The sequence below is a fragment of the Xenia sp. Carnegie-2017 genome, unplaced genomic scaffold (genome assembly GCF_021976095.1).
Source record: "Xenia sp. Carnegie-2017 unplaced genomic scaffold, XeniaSp_v1 HiC_scaffold_22, whole genome shotgun sequence".
Lineage (NCBI taxonomy): Eukaryota > Metazoa > Cnidaria > Anthozoa > Malacalcyonacea > Xeniidae > Xenia > Xenia sp. Carnegie-2017.
Window position 1 is genome coordinate 3,519,098 of NW_025813485.1, and position 16,390 is coordinate 3,535,487.

The following is a 16,390-nucleotide window of genomic DNA, read 5'->3' on the forward strand; positions in this document are numbered from 1 at the left end:
GGACATTAGTGGTAAGTGCATTAAATCTATCTAGAAAACATCTTTCCGTCTATTACCGGGAGCCGAGCGGCGTGTGTGTGCGATAAGAAAGGTCCACCAACAGACACGATCTTTTTCCAATAACCGTAAACCTGTAATCCCACTAATCCTGTTGTCTCTCTGATCCACAGCTTGCTCTGCCTACGCCCAAAACTATGAACAATCTAAGCCGCTTTTGACTAATGGATCACTGTCAAATAATAACACAGAATCTCTGACTGGCTCTCATTAACTATAAATGACTATAATCATACCATATTTTATGAGATGAAATTTGAGGTCATTGTAAATGAAAGGTAACTTAGAGAATCAAACAACCATACAATTTACGTTATTAATTCAAATGCGATTTCTAAACACGTGTTTCATATTTTTCTCAACGTTCTTTTACAGTTTCTTTGAAGGCAATAAAACTCTTTTTCTCAGGGCCAGGACCTCCTAGAAATGTATAATGTAATGCAATTTGTATGGTTCATATGCAGGCCTAGATGGGGTCAAGTTTATGCGACGTTAAAAGGGCATGGGCCACTTGAATTGAGCATTTTCGCACTTTCGAAAAATTTTCTTGTTCAATAATGGCGACTTCCTGGAAGCACGTGTGTTTGGACAAAAAAGTCGATTTGTCTCTTATCGCGACTTATTTTCAAAATCAAAATAGAATTTCATGAAGTAATATATCAGTTTTAAAAACTAAGGAGGACAGATTCATAATGAACAAAGTGATTATGGAATAGAAAAGACTGCGAATTTGCTGTGAATAATACATGTACTTACTATCACTAATATTAAATGTAAGCAAGACATACCAGTTATCTCGTACACAAAGTTAGAACCATTTTTTCCCACACATACTTCTCCAACTAATATCTTCACAAGGTGATAGATCATGAGAAATGCATGCTTTCGACTTTTCTACACTTTTATAATTGTTCAGCGATGTTTGATCTCCACTCATACAATCTCCTATAAATAAAAAACACAATTTAACAAATCAAAAAAATGAGTAAAATTTTTATCGATGTATTTGTATCAAACGGTAATTTTTAAAAACATCAAAAAATGTTTTATCTTTACGACTGATTACCACATTTTATGAAAAATCTTACAGTCGATGAAAATAACACCGTTGAAACGAGAAACTATTTTAGTGAGTGTTGAAATTAATATTTTTTGCCGATAAAATAATGGCAATATCCTCATCTTTACATCGCAGTACTAAAACCTGCGAGCTGGTTACGCTCAAGCCCACTGGTTGTTATAACGATGCACAGTCGTGTACAACGTTATCTTTAGCCTACGTTAGACCATGCTCGGATTTCTTATTTGTTTCAAATTCGCGAAGGGACTACAAAAAAAGATAACGGATGTATAAAATAGTATAGCATCATCATACCATTGTGCTGAATGGCAAAATATGTAAATTGGTTTTGATTAGCTTTCTCTGCACATCGACATTTTCTTTTTGTTTAAACGCAGCATTCAACACCATGTGTCCAAATTTATCTCTATTTTCCTTTCAATCTTCGCTTTTTTCTAGTAGGCTAAGACAAGCATCGTATAAGTTTAGAGGTTGTCTTTTACCGTTGGGAAGAATTGTGAAATCTCCATCCTTTTCAAGTTTATATCCATCAGGATCATTTTTCATCAATACAATTGGCGCCTTAATTCCCAAAGCTTGAAAAACCAGGTCTGACACATGGTTTCTCTTTTTACAAATTTTTTCACCCATTTTTTCGAATTTTGGTAGCCAGATAAACAAACATGTGTTAAGATCACAACGAGATTTTGATGGCCGATGTTAACAACATCCATTACCTTGATGCCTCTCAAGGATTTTGAAAGATTTATATCATCGCCCACTTTTCCAACTAAGAACACCATGTTTGGATAAATCTTTTTTGCTTTCAATTTTGGATGTGTTTCAAAATATTCTTTAATCGATACAAATTTACAGGCATTTTGCTCGATGCTACGGCTATTGTTGAAGCCCGGGGAACTGACAACACTCATAGCTAAATCACGTACTTCATACTTGGGTTCGTCAAATGTAAAAATATACTCTGATGTTTTTCTTGAGGATGATTTCTTATTACTTATTCCATCTCCAATACCCAGTAAATGATTTATTGTTGATGATTTACCACATCCAGTACTTCCAATAAGCAAAATCATAGCAAATTGTGTATGGCGTTGGTTTTGAGTTTTTATCAAGCTTTTTGAAAGTCTCATATTCTGCTTTGAAGCCATCAGCAGATGATGGTATCGGCTTTAACTGGGATGCTACACTGCCCATTTTTTCTTACAAAAGCGTTACAGAAAAATCTTCCTTGAAATGTCCTATGTTGAAAGGTGAAAATACTAATGATTATAATTTTCACATGGTAAGCAGTCAGAAAAACGTGTAAGAATCTAAGTTAGCCAATAATGAGTTGGATTTTTTCACATAAATGGCAACAATGTAACATATATAAATAAATTCTCAAAAGTTACTCTTTGTAAATTTTAGCAAGAAAGTATACTCACACTTTGTATATATCGAGCGACGACTAAACATTTTACTATTAAATTTGAGATAAACAAAGGAATATAAGTCATAGTTCTGTTTGGTTAAAAATGGAGAATACGTTAACGGCTATTAGTGCCAGAAGTACAAACATGTAGTAGTCAAAATGAGAAATGATAATCCAAGCACACCTGACACCCCTGATTTTACCAAAAGTTTCTGGCACCTTCGGCTCCTGAGATCAACTTACATTGGGATCATCCTAACAGCTCCATGTAGACGTGTAAAGGTCGATGTTCTTTGTTCAAATAACTTTCAAATATACGATTTACACAAATCGTCCATTGTCTGCGTAATAAAATCTTTTTATCACTAAAAGTAAATTCTATTCAAAATTCTTGTTATTAAAAGTGTAACATTTCTACAGGATTTACCTATTGTCGATTAGATCCTTGATTTCCTTTTATTTAACTAAAGTAATTTTCATCATATTGACATTCATATTTCCTCATTTAATTGCTCGAGAAAAATTTATTTAAGTACTAAACTATTAGAAAATTATTGCAACGACGTACAGTAAGAAAAGGAAGTCTTTGAACGTCTTACTTTAAAATGCAAGCAAACATCAAAATTCTTGCACGCAATTCAACAAATTATAAATAGCAACCAGCAATCGTATGCCCTTTGCAAAACAGCAATAAATATTTTATCATTAGTTCTACAATAAAATTAATACGAAGCATGTAAAGAAAAATTTGGCTTTTCGCAACTCTGTGTGAAATTCTGTATCTGTATTAACCACAGATAAAAAATATTTATTAAAACACAGGGCTTTCATAAGCATACCTCCGAACTGTACGATTGATGTTTTTATCCTGAAAATTATAAGAAGTTTCAGACTAAAGTCGTCTGTATGTACCTTTACTGTTGCGTACTTTCTTAAACATTACAGCTCATCTTGAACCATAAAAAGTAACTAAATATAAAAAAAATGATGCTTAATGTTTTCGCATGATGTAAAATAAACATATCATGATTAGCAAATTACCTGAAGTATACATGGCGAATGCAGACAAGAAATGTGACTGTGTCATTGGAGACTACATTTTAATACGTGGCAAAAATTCCAAAATGGCAAAGAAATTCAAATTATACTCCAGAGTTACTATTGTATAAAACTTCTTGGCATATTAATGAAGCAATTCTGCTTTTTAAAAATAATAACATGAGCAATGGGCGGAATGGTAATGAATTGTGCACTCCGCAAATACGAAAATTTGCACTTTTATTTTTGTTTTTACTCCAATTACTCCCACTCTCGGTAAACTTTCTGCTTCTTCTTGCTAATCAGAGTATTTCATTCGACTTCCTGCCTTTTCAAGCTTTTAACCTGTTTGTCTATTGACACCTAGTATTGGTAAAGAAAACTAGAGAAATGGCTTATTTCAATGTGGATGCTAAAGCAAATAGTTGTCAGAAAGTTTGAATTTTATCTGTACTCTTAAGTCATAAGAACTTAACTGTTGCACGCTACCTGAGCGTGTGTACCCAAATGAAAATAAATACGTAGCTACCAATGTTTCAGAGTATAATTAATGTTGAAGTATTAATGATCAATGCATCATAGACATTTTCAAACATAATATAAGTTAGAAGATTTTCTTGCAAGTATAAATAGATGCTATTTTTACATCCTATTTTCATAAATGCTATATTTAGTAGACACTCGCTTTACTGAACAAATAATTGGGAAGGCATATGAAATGATGGTAAACTTCAGTTTTTGGAAGTTATTTTCATATACACAGTCTGAGAGAAGCGTTTGTTCATCTTTTTTTTTGTATTTCTCAAAGGTGCAAGCAAGTAAAAGGATAAAATAGTCTTTACACGTGTATATGAGAACATTGTGAGCAAACACATGCACTTGTCTCACTATTGCCTCTTTAAAGACTCCTATTTCATCAAAATTCAAAAGCTTTGAAGATGGAGTGCATGACAACCATGCTGAACAAGCTGTAACTAAATTCCAATACCATATGCTATATATACAACTTTTATTCGAAGTAAAAAATTGAGTTTCAGAAAATATATTTACATGCAACCACAGTTTTTCAGCATAAAATACTTCGTGCATAAAAGTTTAACACATGAAGAAGAAAAGTAAGTTTTTTGCGAGTGTAAACTATTTGAAACAGCGTGGACTGCGTTAGACAGGAATTATCTTGTCAACTGATTATGATTTCTAGAAAAGTCTATTCAAATTGCTGAAGAATTATGATAAAAATATTAAGGAGCGATTGGTGTTCTTTGATGAAATATTTGCATTCACGTTTTAGTATGACATAAGCGTTTGAATTCACTTAGTTAATATGTTGAACAAAAACAATTTTCTGAGAGGCCAGTGAGGCAGTATATTAATCTTGGCTGTTAAATGAGTCTTCTCACTTTTCATTTGTTAGATTCAAAAAATGTAAATTGTTATGTTGAAAAAATTTGTTGAATTTTTGTAAAACGTGGCTGCCTACGTTGGCAGTAGTTTGTAAAATTTCCTCAGCGAGATATTTTAATGCTTTAATTATGCACTAACTCGCTTTTCAAATTTTTGAACAAGTATAATAATGCTGTTAACATACATTTTTGCATTTAATGTTAACTTTTATCATCAATCTTATCGTCGTCCCAAAAATATAACACAAACAGCACCAACAACACCAATAACAGTCAGCACACCTGCTCCAATCTTCTCTGTGTAGCCACCAAACATTGAAAACCAATCACTAGTATCAGGATCTATAGTAGAACCAACTCTTGTGTTGGAGTTTTCTTCATTGTCATTGTGAAGATTTAGGTGTGTAGTTTGGATGTCATTCTCGATAAGATAATCCATATCAGGTATGACATGTGGGTTGGTATCACCTTAGAAGAGAGATTGATGATAATCACTTTTATAACTCTAAATTCCTAAGATAACTCTTTGCAGCACTATTCATATTTATGATGGTTGTATCGTTGCTAATACGCTACTCAAATGGCTAATCATGCTATGAAATAAACAGCAAAAATGCTGAATAAATTTTCAAATGAGCAACAATTGTTTTTATTCAATTGCATTTATCGACGAGAAAAAATTATTTTCTACGCTAAGAAGTGCTTTTCTTACTTCATGAAAACTTTTTAAAATAAGCATACCTTTTGTTGTGTTAATAATCCATTAAAGTGCATAGTTTCAAAAAATTTATTTGGGAACCCTACCTCCTCTGGAAGCTTGACTTAATTCATTGGTTAACTTCAATTCCTCTTGTGATAATGGCTCCTTGTTTGAATCTTTGGCTTTAACTTCATAACCATTTGTCGGTCGATCGTTTTTCTTTTGTTTGAATGCAGCATTCAACACCATGTGCCCAAATTTATCTCTATTTTCATTTCCATCTCTGCTTTTGTCCAGTAGGCTTAGGCAAGCATTGTATAAGTTTAGAGGCTGTCGTTCACCGTTGGGAAGAATTGTGAAATCTCCATCCTTTTCAAGTTCGAAGTCTTCTAAGGGATCATTTTCTACCAGTACAACAGGCGCCCTGATTCCTAGAATTTGAAAAACCAAATCGGACACAAGCTTTTTCTTTTCCTGCATCCTTACTTGCCATCTTTCTGGATTCTTGAAGCCAACAGAACAAACAAATGTTAAGATCACAACGAGATTTGGATGACTGATGTCAACGACATCCAACAACTTTATGCCTCTCAAAGATTTCAAAATTTGGGAATCAGTCCCTATCATTCTCGTGTCATCAGCTTTTGCAACAAAGAACACAAGATTTGGAAAAATCTTTGTTTCCGCATGAAATCTCGGATGCGTTTTAAAATATTGTTGAATAGATACAAAATTACATGCATCTTGTTTAACGCCACCGCTATCATTGAAGCCAGGGGTATCAATAATACTCATAACTAAATCACAAACTTCATAATTCGGTTCGTCGAAAGTAAGAATGTATTCAGATGTCTTTTTTGTGGCTGATTTTTTATTACTTGTCTTTGCAACAGGAGTTCCATGTCCGGAATCCAGTAAATGATTTATTGTTGATGATTTACCACATCCACTAGTTCCAACAAGCAAAATCATGGCAAATTGTGAATGGCGTTGGATAGCGGAACTTGACAAAATGAAACTATATAGTAATGCTCTGGGAGTTGGTTCTGAGTTTTCATCAAGCTTCTTAATCGTTTCATATTCTGCTATAAATTCATCAACAGATGATGGCATGGGCTTTAACTGGGAAGTAGCTACAGAGCTCATTTCTTTATCAAAATGTAAAAAAATTTCAATTAGATTGTGTAGGGTTCTATCCAAGCAAAGGTGTTGTAATTCTGATAAGGTATATCACTAATAACTATTATTGGATTTACTCAGTGACCGAAGGTGCATATTGGATTAATAAATTTAAAATAAACATGGCGTTCAACAGGATTTTGTTTCGCACAGCAAATTCGATTGTGTGATGTTCTTTTCAAACAAAGGAGTAGTACTTATAATAAGATCTATCATGAGTTTTTGATTTTTTGCAATCTATGACTATTGAGAGAAATTACAATGCAATTATGGGTCATAACCTTCATATTTAGGCGCAGTTTGTTTTTCATATAGAAGTCATCTTAGAGAGAACCACCTAACATTAGACATTCCAAATTTTTTTGAAAACATATTTTAATTATAGCTAACACAGTTGTAATGGTCTTCAGTGACTTTTTATTGTCGCCAAATCGTTCATCATCGATGCTATTTTAGTAAAGGCATAAAGATAAACTAGGAGTATCAACCTCAAGTTTGTGAAATCAGAAACAACTGAATTTCGACTTTTTAATTGATGTATCTTCATATTCTTTGGTGTTTTAAATTGATTTTAAATAAGTGCCTGAAGGCGAGGAGGTCAACAAAAATCATTTTCTAAGCAACTTTTGTGTTGGTTTCAAAAAATACTGTGTGCACATCAGTATAGATTGCTCAGGTCATTTTCTACATAATTTAAGACCTTGGCAAATCTTTCACAGTTTTTTTTCACCCTGTAGCTATTATTTTAAACATCTTTCCTATGTTATAATGTTGAATAATTCAGCTCACACAACTCTTCAAATTTCATTTGTCCGAAATATTCAACAATTTACAACTTTCTCGTTGGGAAATGGGAAGTCAACTGCAATCTTATAGAACATCCAGAAGGTTTCATCCGGGACACAACTTTATAGCTACATTTCAATATGGCGTCTTCTTAGTTCTTTGTTTATATTTCTATTCATGATTTATTCAAGTAAATAGTTTCACCTCATCGTCGTTTTTTAAGAAATTTACACCAACGTTGTCCCTCTCTAACATATGAGGCCAACCTTAACTTAACATATACGTTCGAGCGCTGGGACTTTATCATCTGATATTTTCAATTTCATCAGCAATTATTTTCTCCTTTCGTTTTGCTCTTACTACATAGCGATCGTGTGAAGGGTCACAAGAACCATATAAAATATTTAGAATCTACGAGTTTGCCAACAGAATACCCAGCGATTTGGAATGCAAGCGTTTTACTTTTGGTTAATGATTAAAAAATTTCACTGGTAGAATACTGTGTTCAGAGAACCATATATGGCAACGCTGTTGTTCTGCTGGAAAGCGAATCTTACTTGTTCTACCAATCTATCTCAAACACTCACCCTTTATTTTATTTTTAAATATAGATCAATATCGGTCGTATGGTCGTTGATCAACAATAATATAAATTCTGTTCATTAAAGAGAACGGTGACTACGCTTCTCCTCAAATATTGCTGTTCTGAAGCCGTTGTTCGTATCTTCGTAATACACGTCAACTGGAATCTTATTCGTAAACATTACAATCGGTATAGTTTTACCGAAACTCTCTAAGCCTCGACAATATTTTTCCGTACAAAAAGCAAAATGAGTAAACGACTAAGAATTTGGAAAAGATGTTGTTAGGGTTTATAATATACAGTTGACTAAAGTATTTCCAGTAATTCAACATGCTCGAAATAAATATGAAATAATGAACTCATTTACGTTAAGGTATTACAAAATGCACATTGAAGAATGTTACCTGAATTTTATGGCAAATATAGACTAGGAAACGTCGCGATATGAGGCTGACAGCGTGGCAAACTCAATCTAAGTTTTCGTAACAAAGACTCTAAGAATATGAAAGTAATAACAATTATTCTAAGAATATGAAAGTAAATAACAAATATTTACTCATCACGTGACTTACTTAGGGAGTGGTGTCGACACGCATGTTTCGAGCTAAAGTTGATGTGACAATCTGGATTCTGTTATAGACAGTATTCATTACTGGGAACATGAGAATTACATGAGATATTAGGAGACAGCTATTTCAAATATAGGAAAGGCATTTCTGGTGTTTTCCCAGACACAAATTTTTAAGGTAACAAATTTCCTGCCGGTATGTCTTATGGGCTAAATAAGGTACGCGTACGGCCAGGGATCTATAATTTCTCGGGGGGGAAGGAAGAGGAAGGAGACAGCAAATATTTTTCCCATTCACCAGACTTCTTGACTTTAAATTACACGTCATAATTTCTTTCACTTGTACTTTTTGCCCGACTAACGTTGAAAATCAGCGCAACTTTTCAATCTTCAAACTTCTTGGGAGAGGGAATATCTTGTGGAATCAAAACATCCACATTATCACAATAAACAAAAAAGCTGTGTAACTTTGAATATAAAATTCGTGTATCTAATTTGTCCAACAGTGTCTACCTACATGATCGGGGTTTAAGACTCGTTGGAACTGCAATGATGTACAATACGGTATTAGAAATCATAAATTATCATAGCTATTAGACTGAATTTTTGAAAATATAACACTAAGCTAATGATTTTCTTTTTGGGAATTGGGAATTATTAGCTATTACCTTATTGATTCAACCGGAAAACCCGTTCATATAAAGTAGGTACTTTGTAGCTTTTAATGTGCTTTCAAAAGTGAAACTCACCGTTTCCTAAAATATTGGATTCGCAATATTCCTCACTTTGAGAATTTCCTCAATGATATTTTTGTGGTGACGCCACTGAAATCAGTATGCATTATATTTACATACAACGGTCTATTTCGAAGGAACAGAAGTGTATAGCTTATAGAAGTTAACGGACATTAGTGGTAAGTGCATTAAATCTATCTAGAAAACATTTTCCCGTCTATTACCGGGAGCCGAGCGTATTGTGTGTGCGATAAGAAAGGTCCACCAGCAGACACGATCTTTTTCCAATAACCGAAAACATGCAATCCCACTAATCCTGTTGTCTCTTTGATCCACAGCTTGCTCTGCCTGCGCTCAAACCTATGAGCAATCTAAGCCGTTTTTGAATAATGGATCACTGTCAAATAATAACACAGAATCTCTGACTGGCTCTCATTAACTATAAATGACTATAATCATACCATTTTTAATGAGATGAAATTTGAGGTCATTGTAAATGTAAGCTAACTTAGACAATCAAACAACCATACAATTTCAATTTACGTTATTAATTCAATTGCGATTTCTAAACACGTGTTTCATATTTTTCTCAACGTTCTTTTACAGTTTCTTTGAAGGCAATAAAACTCTTTTTCTCAGGGCCAGGACCTCCTAGAAATGTATAATGTAATGCGATTTGTGTGGTTCATATGATGGCTTAGATGGGGTCAAGTTTATGCGACGTTAAAAGGGCATGGGCCACTTGAATTGAGCATTTTCGCACTTTCGAAAAATTTTCTTGTTCAATAATGATGACTTCCTGGAAGCACGTGTGTTTGGACAAAAAAGTCGATTTGTCTCTTATCGCAACTTATTTTCAAAATCAAAATAGAATTTCATGAAGTAAAATATCACTTTTAAAAACTAAGGAAGTCAGATTCATAAAATATTCTCATACCTGTCCAAACCATCAAAAAACGACAAGCGAGATGCAGCAGAATGATTTCTTTGACATGAATGTATTGTATCGGACATTGTTGACTCCATATCCCAAATACTCATACCATTTGACTTAAGAAAGGAAAAAAAGGTGATGAACATGTGTATATAGAGTTACGCAAGTTTACAACATGCATGCTCTGCATCCCTCAACATACCCGTTATGCGATCTTTAACGTTCATGCCATGCAATCTTACAACATGCATGTTAGGTAACCTTACAAGATGCTGTTATACAATCTTGCAACATGCATGTTAGGTAACCTTACAAGATGCTGTTATACAATCTTGCAACATGCACGTTATGTAACCTTAAAACAAGCACGTTATGTAACTATAAAACATGCACGTTATGCAACCCTTAACATGCTGTTATGCACCCTCACGTTAAGCAATCTAGCAAGTTGCAACATGCACGAGGTGTAATCTCAGATGTTGGAATGCAAATTTATTGCCATATGGAAGATAAATACCTTCATTTCTCTCGTGTATTTCATTTGCTCACTAACTGGATGTACTAAATCAATAATTGATTCTAAACACACATTATTATCCTGGATATTTCTAAAAATAAAACATTATCTATAAGATCAATGGAACGACAGAATCATTTTGCAATACGGAAATGTGTGACACCAATGACATTATCGGATAATTTAATTCCTTTGGCTATCCTTCTTTGGTAAATGCTATCTGTCCTTTTTACACTTCAGATACGTGCCTTTAAATCACAGTGATTCGACATAATTTTTAAGGTTAATACATCTTTCACATACCGGAGTTCGACAGCAGATACTGGTCGCTGTTTACCAACATCATACAATTCAACTTTCGGTAAAGTCGAAGGGGTACTTGATAACGAGTCAAATTCCTTTGCATTCCTTTCCCTTTCATTTTTGATGAACTGTTCATAATCTCGTAGCAGTAGCGACTGGAGAGTAATTTCGTCGAGCAGAAGATTTTCGGTGTCACTTTTAAAATGCTCCATAAGTTCCAGTTCTTTGTTTCTTTTTCTATTTTGGAGATGTTTCATCTGATTCTCAAGCAATTTAGCTTCCTTATCGACCATACTTGTTTTGAAAATCCCCTCGACTTCTTTAGTTGTATTCGCATCTTCCTCTCCATTGTTTGTGTTCGCTTTAAAGCTCGTTGAGGAACGTTCAATATTTTTTACTTGCAGAGGATTGTCAGACTCGCATTGAAATAATTTGTTGCTGAGCGCAGAACTTTGAATATTAAAGGCAATCCTGTAAAACATAATAATACAACAAACAAAAAATGAATCATCTTTAATATTATCCTCTACAGTTGAGTCAAAAATCAGACTTTCCAATGATTGATTTATATCTGTGTAATTATTTCACATGTCTCTTTTTTACTCTCGTGATGTGTGCAGGAACAATTTTTTTCTGTATTCTATGCATCTGAATTATTTGAGGATGTGATACTTTATATTTTAACCGAGCGAGGCTTTATGTTTCACGATACAGTGATTACAAAATGAACTCAAATTGCACAGTTTTTCAATTGCTTTGAAATTAATTTTTTGTATAAAATTATTCGTATTCAAGGAAATTTTCTCCATTAATTTATGACAGCACGCAAGTTACCTTCGTGGAACCAGTGGAGATTGTGACGTCGATTTTCCTTGTACAGGTGATATTTTTGGAGAAATGGAGAAGTTGGAAGTTTTTGATGAAGCAGGTGGTGAAGACGTCTGTTTACATGGTTTCAAAATAAAATCTGCTGGCAAAGAACACTTTCTTTGTGGGCGAGTGGGAAACTATGTATAAGAAATATACACATGCAGTTGTCTTAACTGCATAAAAAGATATTAAATGGTTCATTGAAATCTATATACTTACATAAGAAGTATTTCGTTCAAGTTTTGAATGAGTTTTATTATTTAATTTGTTTTTATGTTGGTTCAATGGAATAACTTTCAACGCTATTGATACACTATCCAAAGGACTGTATTTCTTTCTCTAAAAAATAAGTGCGAAATGTTCGCTTCAAATAAAATGACCTCTGCGGTGCCGGTGCAGTGCTCCGACCAACTGAGTCACACAGTGGTGAGCAGATCAATATTGTTGGGCTCATGTTTTCTCGTGAAAGGAATGTCGTATGAATGCACTGCACCGGCACCGCAGAGGTCATGGGTTCGAATCCCGTTGAGTCACCTGATTTTTTCAGGTCCTGAGACGATTGCTTAAATTGTCAAGCAAAGTGCGAAGATCATATCTTCATTTAATTTCAAACACCGCACTGCATAAAACATTCATAAGTGGTGTAACTCACGTTTCGGTTTTTAATCTCTTCATAATGCGTCATTGACGATCTTAAGTCACGTGAACAAGTCACATGTCTAGATACACGATTGCAACTACTATCAGCGGTAGCAGGTCTTAGCAGAAGTTTGGGGGTTGAAATATTCTCTCTCGTAACCTCAATGTCGCTGGATGATGTATCGCAGTTATTCTATGAAGAAAACGCGTAATTGTTGTTGATAAACTAATAGTTTTCTAATACAAAAAATCCGTGAGGTTTACATGATAGGAAATTCAAAATTTGTATTAAATAATCATCAATATTTGCATGCTTAAGTCTAGAACTCGTGAAGTTTTTGTGATATGTACTTTAAAGAACTTATGCTCAGTCGCTTTCTATTATTTCAATATTTGTCACTGGCAAGTATTCTCTATCAATACTAATCCAATTTGCTATGTATTACGCAACAATCATAATTTTTTGATAAAACGCAACCCGTAACAGCAGAACGACCGAAAATTTTTCAATGCACCTTCTCCCTTTTAACAAAAATCTCCTTTAACAAAAGAACATACAATATCCTGGCTGATCAATCTTCTATGTGTTAAAAACCACTCGTACACTTTGTTCACATCTTCTTGCTGTTTTTTATAGCTTTGGAAACTAGAGAGACAAATAAATTCACCAATCATCAGTTACGTTGATAACACATTGATATTTAGGACTAACTTACCTGACGATGTCATACAGGAGTTTGAGAAGAATGTCATAAAATGGTCTTTCGTACGTGTCATCCTCATCATAAAGAAAAGGCCTGAAGGGTAAAGTATAAACTAAAATATGAAGACAAAACAGTATCGCGATAAGAAAATGTTAGAACAAAAACGTTTTGCGACTTCTTCCAAAAGCATCCAAATACGGATTGATAAACCTTTCCAAGACGTTGTTAGAGACCCCTTCCCAAAACAAAAAACAAAAATGTCGGAAGTCTTCCCATAACTGAGTGATGTATCTTTTTCAAACGTTTTCCAAGAGCTTTCTAAAACGACCAAAACCCTTCAAACCTTCCAAAGACGCCGTAATAAAACTTGTCAAACGTTATCTGAATCTTTCCAAAACGTTGCCAGAAGCCAGAACAGTAACTTCAAAATCACACAAAACGACAGTTTTATGGTCCTTTAAAATTAGCTAGTTATTTGCCGTAAAACAATGGCCTTATAGTCCAGGTGTGTATGTTCGTTTCGTATATAATGCATTATTAGACTTCCTAAATTTTTTCATTTAAGAAACGAAAATTTTGCTATCTGAATAATACTTTTATTGAAGAGATATTTTAAAATGACAATGGAAATTTTAAACTAGTTAATGCATATCACATAATTCTTCGGATATTGAGATTCTTGCTTTGTCCTATCGAACTTGTGACGTCTCATAGCATAATGAGAACTAGAATTGCTAGGTATAATTATCTCAACTTTAGTTCACAAGAAGAGAGTTCACTTCATTGGGACGTTGTTAATGATAAAAAATGTAGCCTAATGGTATCAACCTAAAGTTGCCAGGAAACTGAAGAGTGTTTGAAACATTGTGTGAACTCATTGTGCAATATGAACGTCACAAGTTGGATAAATTAGAAATAACAAAAACGTCAATATCACGAGAATATAAAGAGATATGCATTTACTGTTTTAGAAAGTACATTGTCATTTCAAAAGTTCTGATAATTGCAAACATAATTTAACTTGCAAAATTTTTGTTTCATACGCACTTTAAGATAACAAGAATTTACGAAACCCAAACACTATAGCATCATATTTAATCACCTTAAATCAAGGTCCTTTCTCTCATTCTTTTCAATTATTTTTGCTTCTTCGTTATAAAACTTCTCCAATTGAATAATCATCATGTTATACTTCGGAAAAGTCGACATAAGCTTAGAATTAGAAAAAATTATCACATAGATAATTTGGAATAGAAGTAAGACCAAGCAGATATGATGAAATGTTAACTAAAATGGAAAATATTAGTATGTATGAGTATGAAGATATAAAAAATCTTAACATTCTTCGTTACAGTCATTGAATTTTTTGCATTTAAAAGAATATGTAAATACAAGAACAAAATATTAAGTGTATAAACGTTATTATATATCTTAATCCCCCCATAAAAATCAACTTTAGCAGTTTTTACTATACGCAGGGAAGTGGGGTGGATAGATGGAAGAACATTTCGTCAACTCTGTTGCAACATTGGTGAAACTCAGTCATATTCTAAAGAGATCACATGCCTAGATATGTCCTATATTGTAATTAAATGTAAATAGAATAGCCATCCGTTCCATAGACTACGATAGAATATTATGTTGATAAAAAAAAACACAGACGTACCCACTGATTATTTAATGCTAGGTAAAATTTTATGAAACAAGATGTTACAGCTAACGTAAATCTACATAATAATAAAAATACCTTTGATGCGCGGAGAGTTTTGAGATCCCTTTCAATTGATTTGGACGTGGACATTGTTTTCCTTTATAACTGTTGACTGTTCATTTGAATACTGAGAGCAAGGTTTTAATATGGCCATGCAGACAAGATCAAGAATTGACGAAATAAACAACAAACTCAACTGCAGTTAAAACCTAGATGAATACTTGTTTATATATGTGATAATTCGAATTCATATCTCATAAGTCATAATATAATTATTAACTAATCTAACTTAAGTCGAAGTTCATTAATCTTGACAACAAATATGATAGCACAGATATGAGCAAATACCGCGGTAGTCAATTACCATTCCTTGGGAAATTGACGGTTATCATCTACAATAAAACATAACCATATTATATTCTAGAAATGTTTCTTTACATCAAGACTCGAGCACATTTGATGGCATGTGCATGAAGAGGAATCAAAGATGGTTGCTATGCCTACCTCATACCAAACTCCCAGCTCGAGAATGCAACATATAGAACTCTAACAATTAACATATTTCTATGATAGCTACAATTTGACATATAAGAGCTTTCAATTTGTAAAACTCATCGAGACAATCCAGGTTGTTTGTTACATATCGTAATTTACATTAGTATTCATACGCAGAATCGCATCGCATTACCGACTAAACCCGGAAATAATTATTACTAAAGTTAGCAGTCAACCGATCACATGAATTTTATGTGCAAGGTTCAACCGCTCAAGATTTCAAATAAATATAAATGTGATTTAAAATAACGAACATCTTAAAATACAGCCATCAACCTAAACTTCAATTGATACAGGATTTCTTTTGCCGCGTTTTTTTCTTCGCTGAGGACGATTAGTTCGTGGATCTGTATACGTTATGCACTATAGAAAAACCAAATATTAGAGATAATTGGAGGAATACAAATATTGCATTTAATGGGAAGAGTAAACACAAAAATTACAAGTAACAAAACAAAATTTGTGATGTATTGAGTGTACGTAACAATTGATATAAGAACCTGTTCATCTAGATAATTCTTTAGTTGCTCTAAATTACACTGTATTCCATTTCTTTTGATGGTTTCAAATACTTCACACACAGAAATTGGCTGTCATGAAAGAGTGCATTATATTAC

At 33.5% G+C, this 16,390-nt stretch overlaps 3 protein-coding genes and 1 long non-coding RNA gene across 4 annotated transcripts in view; all 4 read right to left on the reverse strand.

Moving 5' to 3' along the window:
* Positions 1–297: 297 nt before the first annotated feature.
* LOC124446049 lies at positions 298–1,533 on the reverse strand. Its single transcript, XR_006948328.1, has 3 exons — positions 1,433–1,533; positions 846–1,002; positions 298–477 (listed from the first exon to the last, which is right to left on the reverse strand). It is a non-coding gene; the product is annotated as an uncharacterized LOC124446049 (long non-coding RNA).
* Positions 1,534–4,113: 2,580 nt separating this feature from the next.
* Positions 4,114–16,390, reverse strand: part of LOC124446034 — a 36,711-nt gene continuing 24,434 nt past the window's right edge. The window contains exon 6 of the mRNA XM_046996827.1: positions 4,114–5,190. The gene's annotated coding sequence lies outside the window, so the exon portion shown is untranslated. The remainder of the gene's footprint in view (positions 5,191–16,390) is intronic.
* Positions 4,580–8,828, reverse strand: LOC124446040. The gene is made up of 3 exons (XM_046996835.1): positions 8,643–8,828; positions 5,795–6,838; positions 4,580–5,458 (listed from the first exon to the last, which is right to left on the reverse strand). Exons 2-3 carry the CDS (start codon positions 6,834–6,836, stop codon positions 5,211–5,213), a joined length of 1,290 nt encoding a protein of 429 aa, XP_046852791.1. The 5' UTR covers positions 6,837–6,838; positions 8,643–8,828; the 3' UTR covers positions 4,580–5,210.
* LOC124446038 lies at positions 9,991–16,052 on the reverse strand. The gene is made up of 12 exons (XM_046996834.1): positions 15,723–16,052; positions 15,255–15,610; positions 14,610–14,719; positions 13,520–13,600; positions 13,362–13,449; positions 12,817–12,996; positions 12,384–12,503; positions 12,129–12,301; positions 11,295–11,765; positions 10,992–11,082; positions 10,478–10,590; positions 9,991–10,191 (listed from the first exon to the last, which is right to left on the reverse strand). The coding sequence occupies exons 2-12, from the start codon at positions 15,306–15,308 to the stop codon at positions 10,176–10,178; spliced, it is 1,497 nt and encodes a 498-aa protein (XP_046852790.1). The 5' UTR covers positions 15,309–15,610; positions 15,723–16,052; the 3' UTR covers positions 9,991–10,175.